Source organism: Salarias fasciatus, chromosome 12 (genome assembly GCF_902148845.1).
Source record: "Salarias fasciatus chromosome 12, fSalaFa1.1, whole genome shotgun sequence".
In the NCBI taxonomy this organism is placed as follows: domain Eukaryota; kingdom Metazoa; phylum Chordata; class Actinopteri; order Blenniiformes; family Blenniidae; genus Salarias; species Salarias fasciatus.
The window spans coordinates 14,367,123-14,386,129 of NC_043756.1; the positions used below are offsets into that span (position 1 = coordinate 14,367,123).

A 19,007-nucleotide genomic window follows, 5' to 3' on the forward strand; every position below is an offset into this window, starting at 1 on the left:
CAGGGTCATTTCAGATTTTATTGAATTTTTTTGATCCATGAATACTGTCATATCAGGCACTCCCATCATTGCAAGGCACAGTTTTGTTCTGATAATACACTGATTTTATTTACAGCAAATGTTTGGACGTAGTACGTACATCGCCATGACTCCACCCAGGTCGGAAAAATCAGCCAAGTTAGTACATACACAAAATATATTTATTAATTTGAAAGCCCTTATTTCGTAATTAAAAACTATGAAGGCAGTATCATATTGTGTGAAATGAAATGTAACTCTGTGCCTAAAGTTTACAAACAAAATGGTGAGGAAAAAGCCTTACACGTAAAAAGAAAAATATAAAAAAAAATTGAAAGGAGTTACTGGACGTGCAGATAAACTATGTTTATTACGCTGGATTCATTTGACAGCTAAACTATATGTAGGTCTGAAAGTCGCTAAACTGAAATATAATTCAATTAAAAACACTTTCACATTGTAGAAATAAGCACAGTCTCTCTAACAACGCGGTAAACTATAAACTGGTTCATTCTGAGTAATATATTCACATCATCTAACAAAACTGTTTGCCCGATTGTCTGATTAAATTTAGATCCAATATGAAGCGTTGTGAACCAATTCTCTCGACCCCAAACATTGATTAGGTGTATTAGCTGCATCCGTTTTTAAAAACATATGGCAGTACACACAGCCCTGCTGTTGTAGCCAGATTGCGCAAAGGAAATGACCACGATCATTATATATGTATCAAAAATTTGTCTAGAAAAAGAAAAAAAAAAAAAACTACATACATCTCAGGTGTACAGGTAAAACAGTTAAGTCCCTACTTTTCAATCGGGGAGGAGGTGGGGGTGGAAAAAAAAAAAAGAAGTACCAGCATCAGTGTCACAGAAATAAACTTATAAAGAAAAATACTATAAAGCTCTTTCATAAGGTCCTTACACTGGCTTTGAGTGGCTATATTAAAAACAAAATAGTAGACTAAAAAGTAGAAACAAAAATGTGTCACTGTAAGCACTACATCTCACATTTCACTATTTATGAGAACAGCCAGAAAATGTGCAAAATATTTTGCGTGATCCAACTGAAAACAGCTATAATACACAGTCAACAGTGGTGCTTTCTTGTGAGGCAAAAACGAAAAAAAAAAAAAAAAAGCATGTCACAATAACCTGACACTGCATCTCTTTTCATGAGTACGTAGAAAGAGTGTGTCAACAGCAACCACATACACTTAAAGTGGGACATCAAGTAAACAAACAGCTGCTGAATGAGAGACGCTTCACACAGCGGTGTATTTATGCGTCTGCCTTCATGTGTTACATTGTTACAGCTACAAACAAAGACTTGTTTGTCACATTTTTTTTTTGCGATCCTTCTTGTTACAACCCACTGGACACTAATGGCAGGCAAAAAACAAAACAAAACTAAGATCGGGATATTCGGTCAACCGCTGCCCTTTGAATAACCAAAAGTTAACAAAAAAAAAGGTATCAATAACTAGAATGTGTTGAGAAAATAAAAAATAAAACACTGTACACCAGCTTCCAAAAGTAGAAAAGTGGTTGTTTAACTCTAATTTGCAAGTGATCTTGGTCCAAAATAAAATTCAATGGATTGATCCGAACCACAGTCCTTTAAAAAAAACATAAAACAAAACAAAACAGTTGCTCCTCTACACTATCGATCGAAATGATCTATTGAGGCTAAAATGGGGGACGAGGCTCAAAGACAGCATCCAAGAGGAAGGAGTGAAGAGTGTGATACCAACACTCTGGAAATGTAAAGAGAAAGGCACAGACTGAAGAGTTGAGGCCAGAAGTCACAGAGGTAGAGGAAGTCATAGTGAGGAAGGAAAGACGCGGAAATTAAAAAAAGAGTTGTGTGATGAAATGTCTATCTGTCCTTGGATCCAAGCTTCTCGATCAAGTCCTGCAGAGGAGAGAGCTCTCGCCGGTCAATGAGGTTGAACTCCTACAAAAGCAAAGACGAGAACAAGCCCAAGAGATCAGACACTATTTGATTTGGTTCTTGTATAAAATCAGAAGACAAAAAGCAGCAGGGCGAACCAGCTCAGAGGCTCGATGTGGAACATTTAGTAAGTTTACAAAACAAACCGGAGTCTTTACTTTAACATCATCCATAAAAAAACATGAAAAACAATGTTTTGTGCCTTTTTCAGATGGGCTGATTGAAGCAAATCATTTTCATTTACACCCGAGACTTAACTAGTTTTAATGATCTTTCAGCTCCAACAGGGAATCAAACCTGAGCCCACCACTAAAGACTTAAACAGATGTGTAGGACAATGCTGTTTAAAACATTAACTGGTCAACTGGATGGCTCAAGCCATGAAGAAAATTACACTTCCTGATCAAAAATAAACATCTTGATGCCTTCAGACTCAAGTTTCATAGAAAATGTAATAATCAGAATCCAGTTTCTCAGAAGTCAGATCATTAAAAATGCTACCAAAGCAACGACAATACATACCACAACTTTAAGAGCAGTGTGTGTTTGAACAAGGATTTAAACACACACACACATACACACCTGAACAAAGAAAATGAAGTGCTTGAAGGAGGTGTTGAGGTGGGCCTCCTCCTGCAGCTGCATGACGGAGTCAAAGTGCTGGTGGTAGATGTGAGCGTAAACCCTGAACAGACGCTTCAGGATGGTCTTGGCCACAGACATGAAGTTCTTGGGGAAGGGAACTCCTGCGGGACAGAGGGCGGTGGAAAACACTGATGTCATGAGAACGGCGCGGACCACTTCACCGCTCACTGTCACATTCTGTCTCCGGATGAGTGAGACTTGCCATCACGTTTGTGCATCATTCATCCTGTCGGTTTGGTTCGACTTCAAGTTCAGCGCAAAACTAAAAAGTCTCAGTCACTCACACAAAGTGTGGAGAGGCTTGTGAGGGGGCTTTTAGCCCCAGTCTGCTCTTCTACATGCAAGACATGTTTCAGCTGGACTGAAGTCACGTGACTAACTTGGACAGAACACAGCAGATTGTTGCCTTTGGTTGCCGTGTTGCTACACTGAAGAGAACTGCACACCACTAAGAAACCCGCAGCAACAGGTCTGTCTGGTCTGTTAGTTTGTTTTCCAAACACACATGGCAACACGATGCGATTTCTCAATTATTTCTAAGAGGCTAAAGGTCAAACGGAAGAAAGCTGCTGGGTTTAAATGAGAAAGAACAACATTAAAAAAAAAAGGGATCTACACAGCTGTTTGGCAATCACAGCCTCCTAGTTTTCTTTTCTTTTCCTCTTGGAAACACACTTCTATACACTTGAAACTACAGCAACACATGCTTCATCAGAAAACTCGGTTTGCCAACGTGATGAAAGGAAAACTCACCGATCTTGGAAGGGAAAAGCGTCTCGTCGTCCAGCTGATCTTGCACCCAGGTCATCAAGTAGTCGATGTACTTGGGCGCAGAGCATTTAATGGGCTTTTTAATGTTGGTGCCATCAGCCCAGTGGTACTCATACCTAGAGACAAAGAGGAATCGACACTGAAAAAAGTGGTATAAGGACCCATCATAGCTTTCTGGAGCAGCATGGAAATATCATCTGCGAGCAGATGAGGTAAAAAAAGAACAGAAGCAGGAAATGCAAACATATTAACAGTTGTATTCTTGATGGCGGCTTGTGTAAACAGGAAGCGAAACCCTGTCTCTTCCTCCTGATTAGACTGAAACGCAGACAATGTCGGCGAGAGAGCAAATGGAGGAAGTGCAGAATCTAGAGCCGAGCTGAACGGCCTTTAAAAGGGGCCACGCTTGATTCCTGTTTTCCATCATGTGATCATCCATCAGGTGACATTTTCAATTCTATTCACTTCAACGGGCGTAACCCCAGCCTCAAAACTGTTCTTTTATAGACACATCGTTTTCCAGTTCTGACCTCGGAGTGAAGTAACGTCTCTGAAACTACAAAAAGCTGTGAGAGTGACATGTCAGAGAACATGTACTACCCCCACTTCGCAAGTGAACATAAACTTAGTCCCAGAGGCGCTGTGTGAGTTTCAGAGGTAATGACGCCACGAGTCAGCATAGATCACAAGTTGATGCATCAAAGCAAAACTGCGACACTTTTGAACGACTTCACTCTACAAGACTTTCAGCTCGTAATTAAACTATGTGCAGAAGCTCAAAGTTCTTTATTGACCGCAAATATACAATAAAGTGAAATGTTTGAAGGATAACAAATAAGAACAAAGCACGGCTGCACAGACCCACTGATTTTATGGCAGGCGGGTTTGCATGATGTTTTCACCAGACTCTGGAGTGATGTTCAGGCCTGCCGACATTAAAACTAAAACCTTCCATAATTCACATGGATGGTTTCTGTAATATATTTAAAAACAGCAAACATAATTCAGACAAGCAACTCGTAAAAACTCACTTCAGGACAAAATAACATGAACAAACTAACAGACTTGCTTCCCTGCCACTCATGAGGTTGATGGTATGAACGTCAGTGTGCGTGCACGAGAGCTTCCACAGCAGGGTGTGTGTCAGGTGATCAGTCCTGACACTGTGACACGAGTCCAACATGAACAATACCAGGAACCCAACCAAGACACACAGCAGGCAAACAGACCAGCGTTTGTTAGTATTTCTGTTTACATTCTTCTGTAGAGGCAAACTAAACTAAACAGACAAATAAACACGCAAATAAATATTTTATGGTTAAAAAAAAATCTGGAAACACTAATACACTGTCAGTCTTCTTCAGCTTGTTCATGAGCTGCAACTGATAGTTTTAAAATGTGTGACAGTTTTAGAATATTTGATAAAGGGTTGGGTGATATGTCAACTTTTTTTCCTAAAAGCTGAGATAGAAAAATACAGTATCATTTATATTGTTATCACTTTTTGCTTTAAAATAACAATTTTATGTTCCCTAATTTCCTATCTGCCTTCTGGAGCCTCTCTCAGTCTGAGCGAGCTGCACTCCCTGCTCACGTCTCAAGTTTACAGACAGACACAAAAGCGACGGACAAAAAATGACAATGAATAAGTTGAAGAGGGGATGTCAGGCATTTTTAGGAGATGGACGAGATGGAGATGAAAGACACATTTCTCTGTATTTTCTACCAGGATACAAAGTTTTTAACTGATACGATGTTGAAACTGTACTTATTTTCAAGATATTACATTTTCATGCATATATTCTAATAATTTCACTAAAACGTTTTGATTTGTGGATGTCAGTGCATTATTTTGCTGTCGTTTCACTGGTCTGACCCCCTCTAGTTTCTCCCTGAGCTGACATGAGTTTGACACAGCTGGTTTAAATCTCACAAACATTTTTTTAGGCATGCTGCTTTTTTTCCCACCATCTATTTTTTTTTTTTTTGAGAATTGACATTTTTCTTTTGAGCAGTTGGTGGTGCATAAAAGCGCCTGTGTTGCAGTTTGTTAGTGACTTTGGCCCAGAATTGCAGTTCTGGTAAAACTTGATTAAGGGAAAAAAAAGCAACTTTATGTACCGAGTAGCATCATTTTGAGAAGAAATATTGAGATATTAACTTTGGGCTACATCATCCAGCCCGAGATTGAAACATATTGCTTTAAGAGTGCTTGCATTCAGTATGTTTGGATTTTGGTCAAAAAGTAGTTTACAGGTCACGAGGCTGTATGTCATTACTGCTGCTCTATAATTACACCACAACCTAAAAAACAAACAAAAATAATCAAAAAATTATTTTTACCTTGGTCCTGCAGACATGACAGAGCAGCTGGTCTCAGTGCAAAACTCAGTGATGGTGCCGTACAGCATGTTGATTTGGTTGAAAAAATCCACCGCTGTAAGAAAGCGCACAACATAATTTAATCTATAATTAACAGATATAACAACTTTACAAAGGATTGTCCTTCGCATTTTAACAAATATTACCAACAGCCATGAAGGAATATATTCAAGTGTTCTTGTGCATATTTGTGCATCTCTGACTCTCCACTCAGTGAGGCAGAGCAAAGGATCAACTTATGTAAAACGATTAATGTTTCATCTAAACATTTGCCACAGCAGGTATAACTTCAAAAGAGTCATTTGTCGAGCAGGTGTGTGGCCGTCATTGTATTGGTTCACTCACTGTTGACAGCGATCCATTCATTGAGGTCCTCTCCCTCTGGCAGCATGACAGCCTGCCTCAGGTTTCCACTGCCAAGTGTCGCCTCAGCATGTTTGAGCAGCTCGTACTGGTGGGAACCCTCTGGGATGTTCTTCTTGGGCCTGAAGGTCTTAGATGAGCGACTGCCACTGTAAAGACAGAAGCACGAAGCTGAGCGACAGACTCGCGTGTAATCCGATTTCTTTCCAAGGATGAAACACAACAGCCTTCTGGATCAAATGTCATCACAAGTTAATTTCTATCATTTGGGACCATCTGGCACAATTTCTCCCATCTGCACATAAAAAGCAAATGCTCCTGCATCCAAAAATGCAACCTGAGATTTTCCAACAAGTCTCTGCAAGTTAAACACCGATTGCACAAAACAAGGGTGACTGGTCTTTCACTATTAGGGCCAAGTCGGTCTGGAAGAACCTGTCCGAGGAAGCAGAGGGAAGCTTCATCTTGATCCTTTTAAAACACATATTCATCATAATAGGTTTTCTCAAGCCAAGTGGTTAGCACTGTCACTAAGCCACACTGGGTATCACAATTTATCCAGCAATCCACCACATGTTTAATGGTGAGGATGGTGACTGCACATTGCTGTACACTGACTGTACATTCATCTGTTGTAAAAGGTATAGATGAAGTACAGTAAAGCACCTATGGTACTTTTTATGGATTTATGGCCATGCATCAAATACGGACGTGTTCATTTCTAAAGGGGGATGGGGGGGGGGGGGGGGGGGGGGCTGATGCTTCTCCTGGGCCTTGACACATGGGGATTACAAGCTTCCTGTTTGATCAAAGACCTCTATGATTAATCGATATTTATGACTGTAGCATAGCCACGTCTTTCTGAACACATTTGTTTTGACTAAAACACGACCCTTAAATGAGGTTAGCAGACAAACCATGGCAGTAAACCAGTGACAGGAAATGTGACAGTACCACGTTATTACAGTAAACAACGGAAGAAAGAGTTGCTCACGATACATTTCAAAACTTTCCACTGAGCTTAATGCAGTCAGTGAGCGGATGGTGACTAATAGTAACGATTACTGTCTCATTTCAAATAATCAAAAAGTGTGTGTGAGCTGTGGAGCAACCTCGTTAGCATTAATGATCAGGCTAGCCAGGTTAGCCCGCAACTTAACAGCTTAAAAAAGTTTGGGAGTCACTGTACAGAAACTATAAATGTACACACCACCGATTGATGATGCTTTATAAATGCAAAAATCCTGCCAGAAAAGAACAGAGCAGAGAGACTGGGACTGCGCTGCGGTCAGCAGACTGTTTTTCAGAAACAGGGTGTCTTATTTTAACTTCCCCCGATCAACTTCGCAGAAGCGCCGCTCACATTGGACTGCTCAAACTCCGCAAAGCGACCGACAACTATACTCACAACAAGAAGCTCATCGTGGAGATGTGGTGGATTTCAGCGCCAAATCCCGGTTTTGTAGGCACAAGTGTGGAATACAGACACACAGCACAAACCACTTGTGTGCGCTGCCTGCTAACAGGAACGTCCAGGCTAACACACGAACTGCACCCACAGCTGCGCTTCCTCTGCGGGCAGATTTGCGCCCCCTGCAGGTCAAAGCCAGCACTGCACGCTGCACGACTGCGGTTTTCAGCAGCTTTCCAAAAGCAAATTTTCTTTTTCTTTTTTTCATTTAGCACAGCAAAGAGTCCTCCAAAAGACATTTTATCCCTTTCAAGCCTCAAGTGATAAATTAACTACTTCAATAGTTTATTAACTAAATACGTCACCTACCCCCTCACCACTGGTGATAAACAATGATTTTTTAATGTACTTGAGTATATTTGTTGATCATCCTTCCACCTGAGGTGTAAGATTTCTGATCATAAGTTTCTATTAAACCTGTAAACTCAAAAGTCATTGAATCATTCACGAAATGAGGCCCACGCACAGCCCCAATGATAACAGCCCCCAAACTGATAAAATCATAGACAAGAAAAGTAAAAAACAAAAACAAACACAAAACGATGCTATATGACCAAAGAGAGAATAAACACCAGCAAAGAGACACAAATCAAGAATCAAATAAACCCAAGACAATAACAGCAGGCATACAACAACTGTGGAACTCCTAATGGTGACCAGGATATTTACCAAACAACAAGAAAAATGACAAAAAATAGTAATTCGGACTACAACTTTTGAATGACTTATTACAGCCAAACCAATTAGCTATTAAAACATTTAACAGTAAATTGTAAAAATTGATGGTGGTCTGATTTTAGTGTATATATTCTGGATCTAGAAAATAGCATTACTTGGCACTGTCACTGCACAGCTAAGGTCATGGGTTCAAATACCGGATGGCCCTTTCTGAGTGAAGTTTTCATGTTTTCCATGTGTGCATGTCCATGAATTTCCTCCAAGTACTCTAGTGGCCAACCACAGTCTAAAAACATGCACGGGACATTAATTTCTGACCCTAAATTATCCTGAGGTGTGAATGTGAGTGTGTGTGGTCTTTCTCTCTCTCTCTCTCTCACACACACACACACACATACACACACACTCAGTTTGACCTGTGACCCTGTCCAGGGTGTACCCTACCATGGTTAACTCAGCTGGGATTGGCTCCAGCATCCCGCTACCCTGGACAGGATAAGGCAGCATAGAAGATTAATGGGTGAGTATTTATAAACGTGTTCTTATTTCCTGTGCATTCATCTATTTTCAGTATAGTAAGTCTGAGTCCTAGTCCAGCTTGCCATGGTTAAAGGCAGGATAAAGGACAAGTAACCAGGCTAGAGTCACCACTTCACCTCAGATTCAATTCAATTCAATTCAATTCAATTCAATTCAATTCAATTCAATTCAATTCAATTCATTTCAATTCAATCCATTTCTGCTGATCGTAGGATCGTAGTGTCGCTGTGTGTGTGACCCTCTCTCTGAATGGAGGATGTATGCTGCGGTGTGTGAGGCGCTCTGAAGGTGTGGCGGGGGCTTTATCAGCATGACGCAGCCGCGTGCGTACAGAGGAGGAGGAGGAGGAGGGGGAAGGGCTTTAAAGCAGCGGCGCCCCGCTCACTGAGCTCACTGCCTCCGCCAGCCGCAGCCGGGCTGGGTGTTGCTCTCCTCAAGCCGCGGTGGTGTCTGTGCTCGTCCCGCTCTCCGCCGGTCAGACATGGCAGCGGTCCGGACTCTCAGGAAACTGTGCCAACACTCGCGGCATCAAGTCTGTAAGCTGCACACGTCCGCCTGGAGGTGAGTCCACCGCACCGACTAACGCACGACATGCGAGCCGCCTCCGGGCGACAAACTGCTCATTTCCACCACACTGCCTCCCGCGGAGGCTTTCTTTGACCTGCCGTCTTCGTGTGTAGGGTAGTAAGTTCTATTTGGCGGGATTAGTTAGATCTCCATAGTACTGAATGTCCGCGGCACATTGTGGTGCGCCCCTAGCGGTTTGCCGGTAACATTGCAGCAGCCGGCTGGCTGATGAAATCCGTCAGAGTGTTTGCACTTTGAGGAGCAGGTCTCAGCTGGAGACCGAGGTCTTCTCAGCACACAAGTGAAAACCGTGCATGTATCTTACGATCACAGTATGAAGTCAGTTAATAATTGAGAAAATGCACATGTAAAACTGATTATAACAACATTAGATCCGAGGATGAAAGAAGCAAATTGTATATCTGACATTATTGCAATTATTAAATTGTAATTTGCAGCAAAGAATTTAATCCATACTCAAGCACAAGATTTACAGAGTACACCCACATCTTAAATTAACCTCAAATGTTTGGATCTGCTTTTGTTTGCAAATACTTTGATTTTGTTAGCAGCGTATTCCTGTTTCATAGTGACTTTTGTTTCCTTTTTGTGCACTTCAGTATTTAAGAAATGTGCATCGTAAGTAGATAATTTAATGTAAATTTAATGAGATACCTATTAACAATGTAAAGAAGTGGTTACTTATATTTGAAGTAGTCTGAGTAAAGTTCTACTTAAACAACTTTGTGAGTACAAAATGTAAAAGTAGTTATACTTGAACTTTATACACTTTCTTTAGTACTTTTAACACTTTTCAACACATATCATTACTCAACATGATTTCCTGTTTAAAAAGTACTGCATTTCAATGAACTTACACAATTTACTGAACTTAGTGTTTTTATTTTTATTTTTTGTACTATTTTCCTTCATGAGTTACTGATGGTGGGAATTGCTGTTTCAAAATAAGTGAAGACCACTGCCGGTCATGCAGCTTCGTAATTTACCTGTTATTACGTTGGTTGAAGTATGATTTATTGCGTGCATCTGATCCAACTCTCCCTGAGGTCAGCCAGTCACTGCAGTCATGCGGGTCATAAATTAGCGTCCCGTGCAGGTATTTATTGGAAACGTGCTGAATGCAGCATGACCCCCGTGACTGACACACACTTCCAAAAAAAGCAAACCTCATGACAGAATGTGTGCCTCATCAGAAGATAATCTAAAACCTGTTTCCTTTAATAAGCAGGTTATGACTGAACATCACCGCTTGGGGAAAAAAACTTCCCATTACTTTTGAATGATCGAGTCTTGCATTGGAAAGTGAACTTTTATCACCTATGTAGGATACTTTTGTCTTTAAATCTGATATTGCATTAACTTCATGTGACACATTTCCTGTGGGACCTGGTATACTGGCCCCATGGTCTCTCACCCCAACCAACCCAAACACCTCACACTTTTCTGTGAAGTTTAATTAGTTCTGGCATAATAACAGTGCTGGTTACATCACTGCTGATGGCTCATTACTCCTCAGTTATTGACCATCTCTTTCTGTTTGTTGTTATATAACGAAGAACATCTTGGCACTTTTCAAAGTGGGACAAAGCAGTAGGGCAGCGTTCACGACTACTGTACAAACATACAACCAACATGTACATGTGACTGTATTTGGCCAGTAGTTGCTTGTATATAGCAGCCTTTCAAGTTACTATTACTTTTACAGTACAAGTACAGCAGATGACTGAGTCAGATGGAGAAGTACAGCGTCTAATTTTAGAGTTCAGGAGTGAAACATCAGCTGCACAGATGAGGCTGCAGCTCTCAGGTGTCATGAACTCAGTTTAGCGAGTATTTAAATCGGCAGGTAATAAATAGCACTGTGGTGAACCCTTGGTTTTAAAAATAAATGTTGGTATTTCCAATGTTTACATACCTTAAATAAAAGTAAAAGTTTGCACAAAAGAAGATTGTTTTGCAGGTTTCTTCGTAAAAGAAAAATTCACTTACTCACAGCTCAATTGTTTTAGTGGGCACCATGATGCTTTGATTTAAAAATGATTAACTGGAGATGTAATTTGTCCCTTGGCCTCGACTCGCAGGCAGGAGGCAGTGGTCATCTCAGGAAGGAAACTGGCACGGCAGATCCGGGAGGAGGCTCGGGTGGATGTGGACAAATGGGTTGTAGCCGGTCATCGGAGACCCCATCTGAGTGTGATTCTGGTGGGAGACAACCCGGCCAGCCACTCCTACGTCCTCAACAAGACGCGGGCAGCAGCCGACGTCGGTAAGAGAAGAAAGATAAAGCAGTCCTCGTATGTGGATACGGTTACTCCACAGACGGAAAATCTCTGTGAGCTTGTTCTTATTAGTTTGTTCACTTGTCTTCTCACATTTCTCCCACAGGCATCTCAAGTGAGACGATCCTCAAGCATTCGGACATCAGTGAGGAGGAGTTACTGGACTTGATCTACAAGCTCAATGCAGACCATCGCGTGGACGGCCTGCTGGTTCAGCTGCCTCTGCCAGGTACCAGACTGAAGCGAGACGAGTTCACTGAGTGCAGAGGCCTGTGTGTGTGTGTGTGTGTGTGTGTGTGTGTGGAGAGGGTTTTTTTTTTTGTGTGTGTGTGTGTGTGTCACCAGCAGGTGCGTTTAGTGCCAGCCACGGAAAAGCACATATGAGTGAGCACGTGTTGAGCACACAGTAGATGAAGCACAGCGTCCCACCTGCCTGCTGTCTCTGGGATATTCACTATTGTTAGAAGGATAGACCAGCATGCAGTTTGCTTTACTATCTGTGTGGATCCAGTCGTCCTGATCGTCACTCTTCTAACTTTTCCGACAGAGCACATCGACGAGCGCACGATCTGCAATGCCGTTTCCCCCACCAAGGACGTGGATGGCTTCCACGTAGTCAACGTGGGCCGTATGTGTCTGGATCAATCCACCATGCTTCCTGCCACTCCCTGGGGTGTGTGGGAAATTATTAAACGCACAGGTAACGCCTTCAACACTCTCTTCCTCTCAAGCCTGTAGCAACAATAATTTTGTTGATTCACATGATTTAAGAAATTGCTTTTTACCTCATTTAAAGAATCATCCATAAATTAATCCGAGTTAACTTGTCAACTATTTATGTTCCAGGTATTCCTACTTTGGGGAAGAATGTTGTCGTGGCAGGACGCTCCAAAAACGTGGGCATGCCCATCGCCATGTTACTGCATACAGACGGGCGTCACGAGCGGCCAGGAGGTAGGGTTTTCTGCACGTGTGGGAAAAGCACGCTATGCCGCGTCATGCAAACATCCACTGACGTCTCTGTGCCGTTGCAGGTGATGCAACAGTCACCATTTGTCACCGTTACACTCCAAAAGACAAACTTCGCCAGCACACTCAGATTGCCGACATCGTCGTGGCTGCTGCAGGTCAGTGTGGCTGTTTACATGGAGCTGAATATGAACTGTGTGCATCGATGTCTGATATGAAGCTGATCTTCACAGGTTTAACCTTTTCATTCTGAACAGACTGTTGCCTAATTAACTCTGTGTGTGATTGAACCTTCAGGAATCCCAAACCTGATCACTGCAGACATGATCAAAGAGGGCGCGGCCGTGATCGACGTGGGTATAAACCGAGTGCAGGACCCCGTCACTGGGAAGAGCAGGCTGGTTGGAGATGTGGATTTTGAAGGTACAGGTGCAAATTGATACTGTGTCTTGTATCTCCAGAGCTGTGATCGGGCTTATTTAACTTTTTTTTTTTTTTTTTTTTTTTGTGCTTTCAGGCGTTAGACAGAAGGCCGGATTCATCACCCCGGTGCCTGGAGGCGTTGGACCCATGACGGTGGCGATGCTCATGAAGAACACGATCAAAGCGGCCAAGAACGTCCTGCTCTTTCCCCCGGAAAGGATCCGCATGGCTGCCGCGTCCTAATGGGCCGGAGCACATTTCAGCAACAGCGACACATTCCACCTCTCAACACTACCACCCACCGTTCTCCTGCTGGGAGACCCTGATGAACTCCCGTTGCACATGGACTGGGAAGACGATAGCTTGGAGTGTCTTTCTGCTGATGTCTCTAACATTGCCCTAACTCCAAGTCCAGCCATGTTTAGACTGTTACCTTCCTCATGCAGCTCCACGTTTTACATAACCGGACTTTTAGTATTTATCATTTCTTCTTTGTGTTACTGAGGTTTTTAAGGATTTGTGTAAAAAAAATATTTATTGCTACAGTGATACAGTATTTGAACCTGAATGAAAATAAGAAGAGGGTAGTCGACTTGACGCAGATAACCGAACCCTGTTTTCCTCCGTTAGTTTAGCCTTATGTACAAGAAGTGATAAGGGCTAACACGAAACACAAGCTTTAAAGATTCACAATTGCCTTTGTAAAAACTGAAATAAATATTAAATATGTTCTCACATAAATGCTGTTGTTTCTTTAGGCGATGTTAAATTGTTTTCTCTACTCAGGATAAAAGACAAACTACCAGTACAGTTTGATGCCATCAGGAAAATCATGAGAATATCCCGGTACTCCGAGCTCAGATTCTTCCAATTGAGTTAAAGAGATATGACTATAATGTTGCAGTGTTTATCTTAAGTTCATTAAATGTGACAACCTCTACCTTCTGTTTCATATTTCTTCTCATTTTTAAGCAAGCATGACATTACATGAAACCTTGAATAGTTAAGAAATGTTTTTACCTAATTTCTTTTGTGAGCATTTATTCAGTGATATATTATATACTAAATATCTAAGTGGGCTTTTTCAGAAATTTAAATTGAATCAAGATTCTTGGATGGCTCATTTAGGCAACATTAAAAAAGAGCCACAGTGACAAATGGCACAAAAAGTTAACATACTTTGAACAGACGCACCCACTGCTTTGATTAAAAAGCAACCAAAAACAATACATAAAACCAAAACAAAAATACATTATTAGGGCAAACTATTGACTTTTATATACAAGTATTTGTTAAAAACCTTGGTGTCCTATCTTTTACAATGTATCTGTTCTGCAGCAGGCAATAAAAGTGACATTTTTGTGAGACAAAAAAGCTCATTGGATAAAAAAACTGTAAAATGTATTTTCATAAAAGTAAAGCAGAGCAGCCAACAATAGTAAATCTAATCTGATGAACCTTAACTGACATGTTGCACAAACACATCAGCCCAACCCCGAAAGTCTCTCATCTGGTGACATGCATTCATGAATTCATACTCTCCAACACTTTTCACTCACAGATAAAAGATTCAATAGGTTCTTTGGATTTAAAGGAAATTGAGGTGATAGCAAGAAGCCTGACAGAGACATTTATTGAGAGAAATATATCCATTAATTTACTTTACCGCTTAATACCTTTTCAAGGTCGCGGGGTGCTGGAGCCAATCCCAGCTACTCTGACCACTGACCTGCTGACTCCAGCAAGGTCAGGATACACCCTGGACATCACAGGGCAAACACAGAGACAGACAACCACACACTCACACACAGAATCACTCATTAACATCATACTCTGGTCTGTGGGGAAAGTAAAAAAAAGATTATCCAGAGGGAACCCATGCAGGCATACAGACTACACATAGGCTCCACACAGGAAGACCCGGCAAGGATTAGAACCCATGACCTTTTCACTGTGAGGTGAGCGTGAAGACACATTTGATACCTGATCCATGGTATTTCTAAAGTGGAATCGGGTCAGTAGGTCAACAGGTCAGCAGGTCATATGTTTTTGAAGACATTTCACACCTGATCCAAGTTTCTTAATCACTATACTACTAATCTATAAATCATTTCAGATTCATGATAACTCATTTTTTATAGCTAACATTTGAATATTCGACTTTTTGAACTTATGTTACAAATTATTCAGTTGTAAGATGAGTTCTCCAAAGGAAGACCTCTTTCATTGTCTTCATTACATTCGGTGGTTAACAACATGACAAAACTATGTATTTGGGGTTAAAAAAAACCCAGGAAGAATAAATATATCATTATTATGTTATGTTTTAGTTTAATGTATTTTGTGATCTTAAGTTATCTATATCTGTGATTTAAAAATTTTTTTTTATCATAGTTTAATGTGGAAACACGGAAGATTAAAGTAGGAACCAGGAACCTTTACGGCGCCGGTATACCGAGTCCGACGGAAGGAAAAGAAAGACGGACACGGCCAAGTAAACAGATCTAACATCACTCAATCTCGTCGTTGCAGCCTTGGAACAAGCTTTTTATGTTGTGATGGATCGCAGCAGATCGCCGGACAGACCTGGAAGGGAGAAGAAACTGGAGAAAAAGAGGAAGAGGGCACGATCGTCCTCTTCTTCCTCCTCCTCTTCATCGTCTTCCTCCTCCAGCAGCAGGAGTCGGAGCAGATCATCCCGAAAGAAAACTTCACACAGGAGCAGTCGAGGTTTGAGCTTTAGATCGTGAGATCTGCACTATTTGACAGAATGTTTTCATGTGGAACCTCCTTTATAACTCTCGATTTTGACTTGACGCTTTTAATCATGGAAGTCACACCTGCTCTGTTTGTTCCTCAGATGAGAAAACACAAAAAAAGAAGCACAGGAGACGCTCCTCTTCCTCATCATCTTCCTCTTCTTCATCATCTGCCTCCTCGTCCTCTTCCTCATCTTCATCGTCATCCGGTGACGAGAAGGCGAAGAAGAAGAAAAGCAAAGGCAAGAAAAAGAAGCTGAAGAAGAGCAAGGCGAAGCTGAAGAAGCAGAGGAAGAAAGAGAAGAAGATGAAGAAGAAGTTAAAGAAGAAGGAGAAGAAGGAGCAGAAGAAAAAGAAGCAATCTGAAGCTCTGCCGTGCACGAGCCCGGTGGAGAAACCAGTGTCTTTTCTGGAGGTGTGGCAGAGCGAGGAGGGGGCGGTGGAGCTGGGGCCAGGTGAGGCAGCAGCAGGTTCAGGCCCACAAACCACGGTTCACAACTGGCACGTGACACACACCGATTGTTCTGTGTGGACATTTCACTCACTTTAAATGAGGGGTGTAATTTCTCTGGCAGCTTGTTTCTTGTAATCTCTCCATTTAATCCCAAATATCCTAATCATTCTGAGATTCTTCAAACTGAATCCTGACTTCTATTATCTGACTGTCGGGATGGTTTTAGATTACAAGCCTACATTTAAAAAAAAAACAGGACAAGTTTTTCCAAAAAATGCAAACTGAATGAATGAAAATGGAAGTTGAATTTATGCAAATAAATAAATAAAGAAATGGAATCATAAATCCATTTAAAAAGAAGCATTTGAAATGTGAACAGTTCCTCATGCTGCTAAACCATTAACAGCAGGTGTTTTTTGTTCAGAAAGGTAAAAAGTCAACATGCACGGTCACAATGTTCGTTGCTAGTTGACTTTAGAGTGCACATTCAATCTAAAGAAAAAAAAACCCAATTCTTTTTCTCACTTCTGGTGTGCCTGGTTTTTTTGTTTTTCCATACATGTTCCTGTTCATGAATTAAATTTCCAAAGCGCACATCCCTATTGGCTGCTCTGCTCTCCTGTGCAGTTATGACAGATGAGCAGAAGGCTCGGCTCTCTACGAAGAGACCTCTCACCAAGGAGGAGTACGACGCCCGGCAGAGCGTGATCCGCAGGGTGGTGGATCCCGAAACGGGACGCACCAGGTGAGCGAGGACCGCAGGAGTTAATGATCCGTCACAGGCGAGTGTGAGGCAGCAAATCGTTCCCTCTACTGAGACCACGTTTCTCCACATGCTCTCTGCCAGACTGGTGCGAGGCGAGGGGGAGATCATTGAGGAAATCGTCAGCCGAGAGAAACACAAAGACATCAACAAGGTGAAAGAGAAAGTTTGAATGTTACCACATCCTCTTAGATTTCTGACGGCCTCAGCCTGCTGGGTTAAGGTGAAACAAAAGCATATAGGTGCATTAGAATGCAATGCAAAAGTTGTATTTATTCCATAATTTAATTCATTGTAACATTAATTCAACTTTGACATGACTTTTAATAACAGTTGCAAATGTGTGCTGCATGTCATTTGTGAGAATAATTAACTAAACATCCCTTCACTCTGCAGCAAGCCACTAAAGGAGACGGAAATGCCTTCCAGAGAAAACTGGGCATCAACAGATAGAGAATCTCTTCTTCACGGCATCATTTCTTCATTAAGATCTTCTCAGGCCGGCTCAAACTGCGAAAAACATCCCTAACGTCGATAAAAATGTGCTGTCTTAGTGAAACCAGAGGTTGCATTGACTGAGGGTGGAATTAAGATCCACTCTGCTGGTCAAAACTTTAGCGCAGCCTCTGGACGGCACCACTGTGGTCCGAATGTACCAACAGGGGTTTTTAGGTTCGAGTTGATCGCAAACGAGAGGGAAATGAGAAAAATTTCAATGTGTTCAGTTAAAGCGTGACGGGAGCAGCATGACGACATCTGCTGCAATATGCACATGAAAATCAGTGTTTACATTGATTCATGCATTGTTACTGTCAATTTTTGTAAGGAGATTTCAGAGTGTTGGTGGAACCTGAAGAACTTTGGTTCGTCAAACGTGTGTTTCATAATGTTTACTTCACTGAAAACAAAGACTGAGTCTGACTGTGTGCTCCCTGCATTCAGTTCTCCCACTTATAGATGTTATTAAAATAAAGTCTCTCTTCATTGCCAATGTATTTGTCATTGTCCATTTCCTGAAGATGTTTGTTTCCTTGTGAATCCTTCTCAGTTGCTGTTCCTCGAGTGCGGAAAGAAAAAAGTTCAACATCACCCAGTTGTTCTTTATATGTTCTTTATACACTGTACATAAAAACACAAGGGAATGGATAAAATGAACTTATCCAAAACCTACAAGATACACACCCTGTACAGTTAAAATATTTTCCAAGCATGATTTACCATTTGATGTTTTATGTACACAGCTTGTGAATGCTCACACGGTGGCGGCATTGCATTAACCCGGGGGGGGGGGGGGGGAACTGATGAGATATTCTTTCCTCCTTTTAAATATTTTCTCCAAAAACAAACTACAACCTGTTAAGAAAATATGGCCTTTTCCTGTTTCCTCAAAAAGCAAACTCTACACGAACGGTCCATCCCTCTCCGTGAAGCCTGTCCGGCTGCGAGCAGCCTTCGGTCGGTCGGTCGGTTCAGGCCTTGCAACAAATGGTAATAATGTAAGGCAGAGAAGGCAAGTGTAAGGCCTCCGGTAATGTGTGTGTCGGTAGCAGAATCAGGGTGACTGTCTGCCCAGGGGTATCCGGACGTCACAGATCACCGCACCGCTTCAGCTTTACATTCTCTGGATTTCAGTATCCAGGCCGTTCAGATCAGGGAGAAATGAATCAGTAGTTACTGACGTTAGATGAGTGCATGTTTTCCAGCATTGACGCTTTTTTTGTTTCTCTTTCTACACATGCATTAACAGCCTTTTTTTTTTTTTTAAAGCAGCAGCTTTTGTAAGAATTATGGCTTCAAGCCGAATCCTGACGGAGTCAAAATGCAGAGGAATAGTCCTGATTTTGAGTTTAAAAGTCCCTGCGAATTAGGATTTTTGATAATAGACAAAGTATTAAAGACACATCTCTGTGTAACCGAACAATTCTACAGCTGCATGAACTGAACCTTCGAA

At 41.7% G+C, this 19,007-nt stretch overlaps 3 protein-coding genes across 3 annotated transcripts; 2 read left to right on the forward strand and 1 right to left on the reverse strand.

The window, feature by feature from the left end:
* On the reverse strand, positions 1-7,673 carry mob1a (MOB kinase activator 1A). The gene is made up of 6 exons (XM_030104348.1): positions 7,541-7,673; positions 6,115-6,281; positions 5,731-5,824; positions 3,370-3,503; positions 2,554-2,717; positions 1-1,974 (listed from the first exon to the last, which is right to left on the reverse strand). Exons 1-6 carry the CDS (start codon positions 7,552-7,554, stop codon positions 1,897-1,899), a joined length of 651 nt encoding a protein of 216 aa, XP_029960208.1. The 5' UTR covers positions 7,555-7,673; the 3' UTR covers positions 1-1,896.
* Positions 7,674-9,203: 1,530 nt separating this feature from the next.
* mthfd2 (methylenetetrahydrofolate dehydrogenase (NADP+ dependent) 2, methenyltetrahydrofolate cyclohydrolase) lies at positions 9,204-14,020 on the forward strand. The gene is made up of 8 exons (XM_030104347.1): positions 9,204-9,382; positions 11,491-11,675; positions 11,795-11,917; positions 12,236-12,388; positions 12,535-12,642; positions 12,723-12,815; positions 12,955-13,080; positions 13,175-14,020. The coding sequence occupies exons 1-8, from the start codon at positions 9,303-9,305 to the stop codon at positions 13,321-13,323; spliced, it is 1,017 nt and encodes a 338-aa protein (XP_029960207.1). The 5' UTR covers positions 9,204-9,302; the 3' UTR covers positions 13,324-14,020.
* A 1,547-nt stretch (positions 14,021-15,567) lies between these two features.
* Positions 15,568-18,370, forward strand: arl6ip4 (ADP-ribosylation factor-like 6 interacting protein 4). The gene is made up of 5 exons (XM_030103878.1): positions 15,568-15,810; positions 15,941-16,294; positions 16,921-17,038; positions 17,141-17,210; positions 17,453-18,370. The coding sequence occupies exons 1-5, from the start codon at positions 15,639-15,641 to the stop codon at positions 17,507-17,509; spliced, it is 771 nt and encodes a 256-aa protein (XP_029959738.1). The 5' UTR covers positions 15,568-15,638; the 3' UTR covers positions 17,510-18,370.
* Positions 18,371-19,007: the final 637 nt, after the last annotated feature.

Excerpts from the sequence above, each read along its gene's own strand:
- mob1a (XM_030104348.1), bottom strand. Across the intron at positions 2,718-3,369 it reads GCTTTTCCCTTCCAAGATCG|GAGTTCCCTTCCCCAAGAAC; the intron begins GTGAGTTTTCCT and ends TCTGTCCCGCAG. Across the intron at positions 1,975-2,553 it reads ACTTCATTTTCTTTGTTCAG|GAGTTCAACCTCATTGACCG; the intron begins GTGTGTATGTGT and ends TTGCTTTTGTAG.
- mthfd2 (XM_030104347.1), top strand. The coding sequence starts at position 9,303 with ATGGCAGCGGTCCGGACTCTCAGGAAACTGTGCCAACACTCGCGGCAT. Across the intron at positions 12,389-12,534 it reads GGAAATTATTAAACGCACAG|GTATTCCTACTTTGGGGAAG; the intron begins GTAACGCCTTCA and ends TTTATGTTCCAG. Across the intron at positions 13,081-13,174 it reads TGGAGATGTGGATTTTGAAG|GCGTTAGACAGAAGGCCGGA; the intron begins GTACAGGTGCAA and ends TTGTGCTTTCAG.
- arl6ip4 (XM_030103878.1), top strand. The coding sequence starts at position 15,639 with ATGGATCGCAGCAGATCGCCGGACAGACCTGGAAGGGAGAAGAAACTG. Across the intron at positions 15,811-15,940 it reads TTCACACAGGAGCAGTCGAG|ATGAGAAAACACAAAAAAAG; the intron begins GTTTGAGCTTTA and ends TTTGTTCCTCAG. Across the intron at positions 16,295-16,920 it reads GGCGGTGGAGCTGGGGCCAG|TTATGACAGATGAGCAGAAG; the intron begins GTGAGGCAGCAG and ends TCTCCTGTGCAG.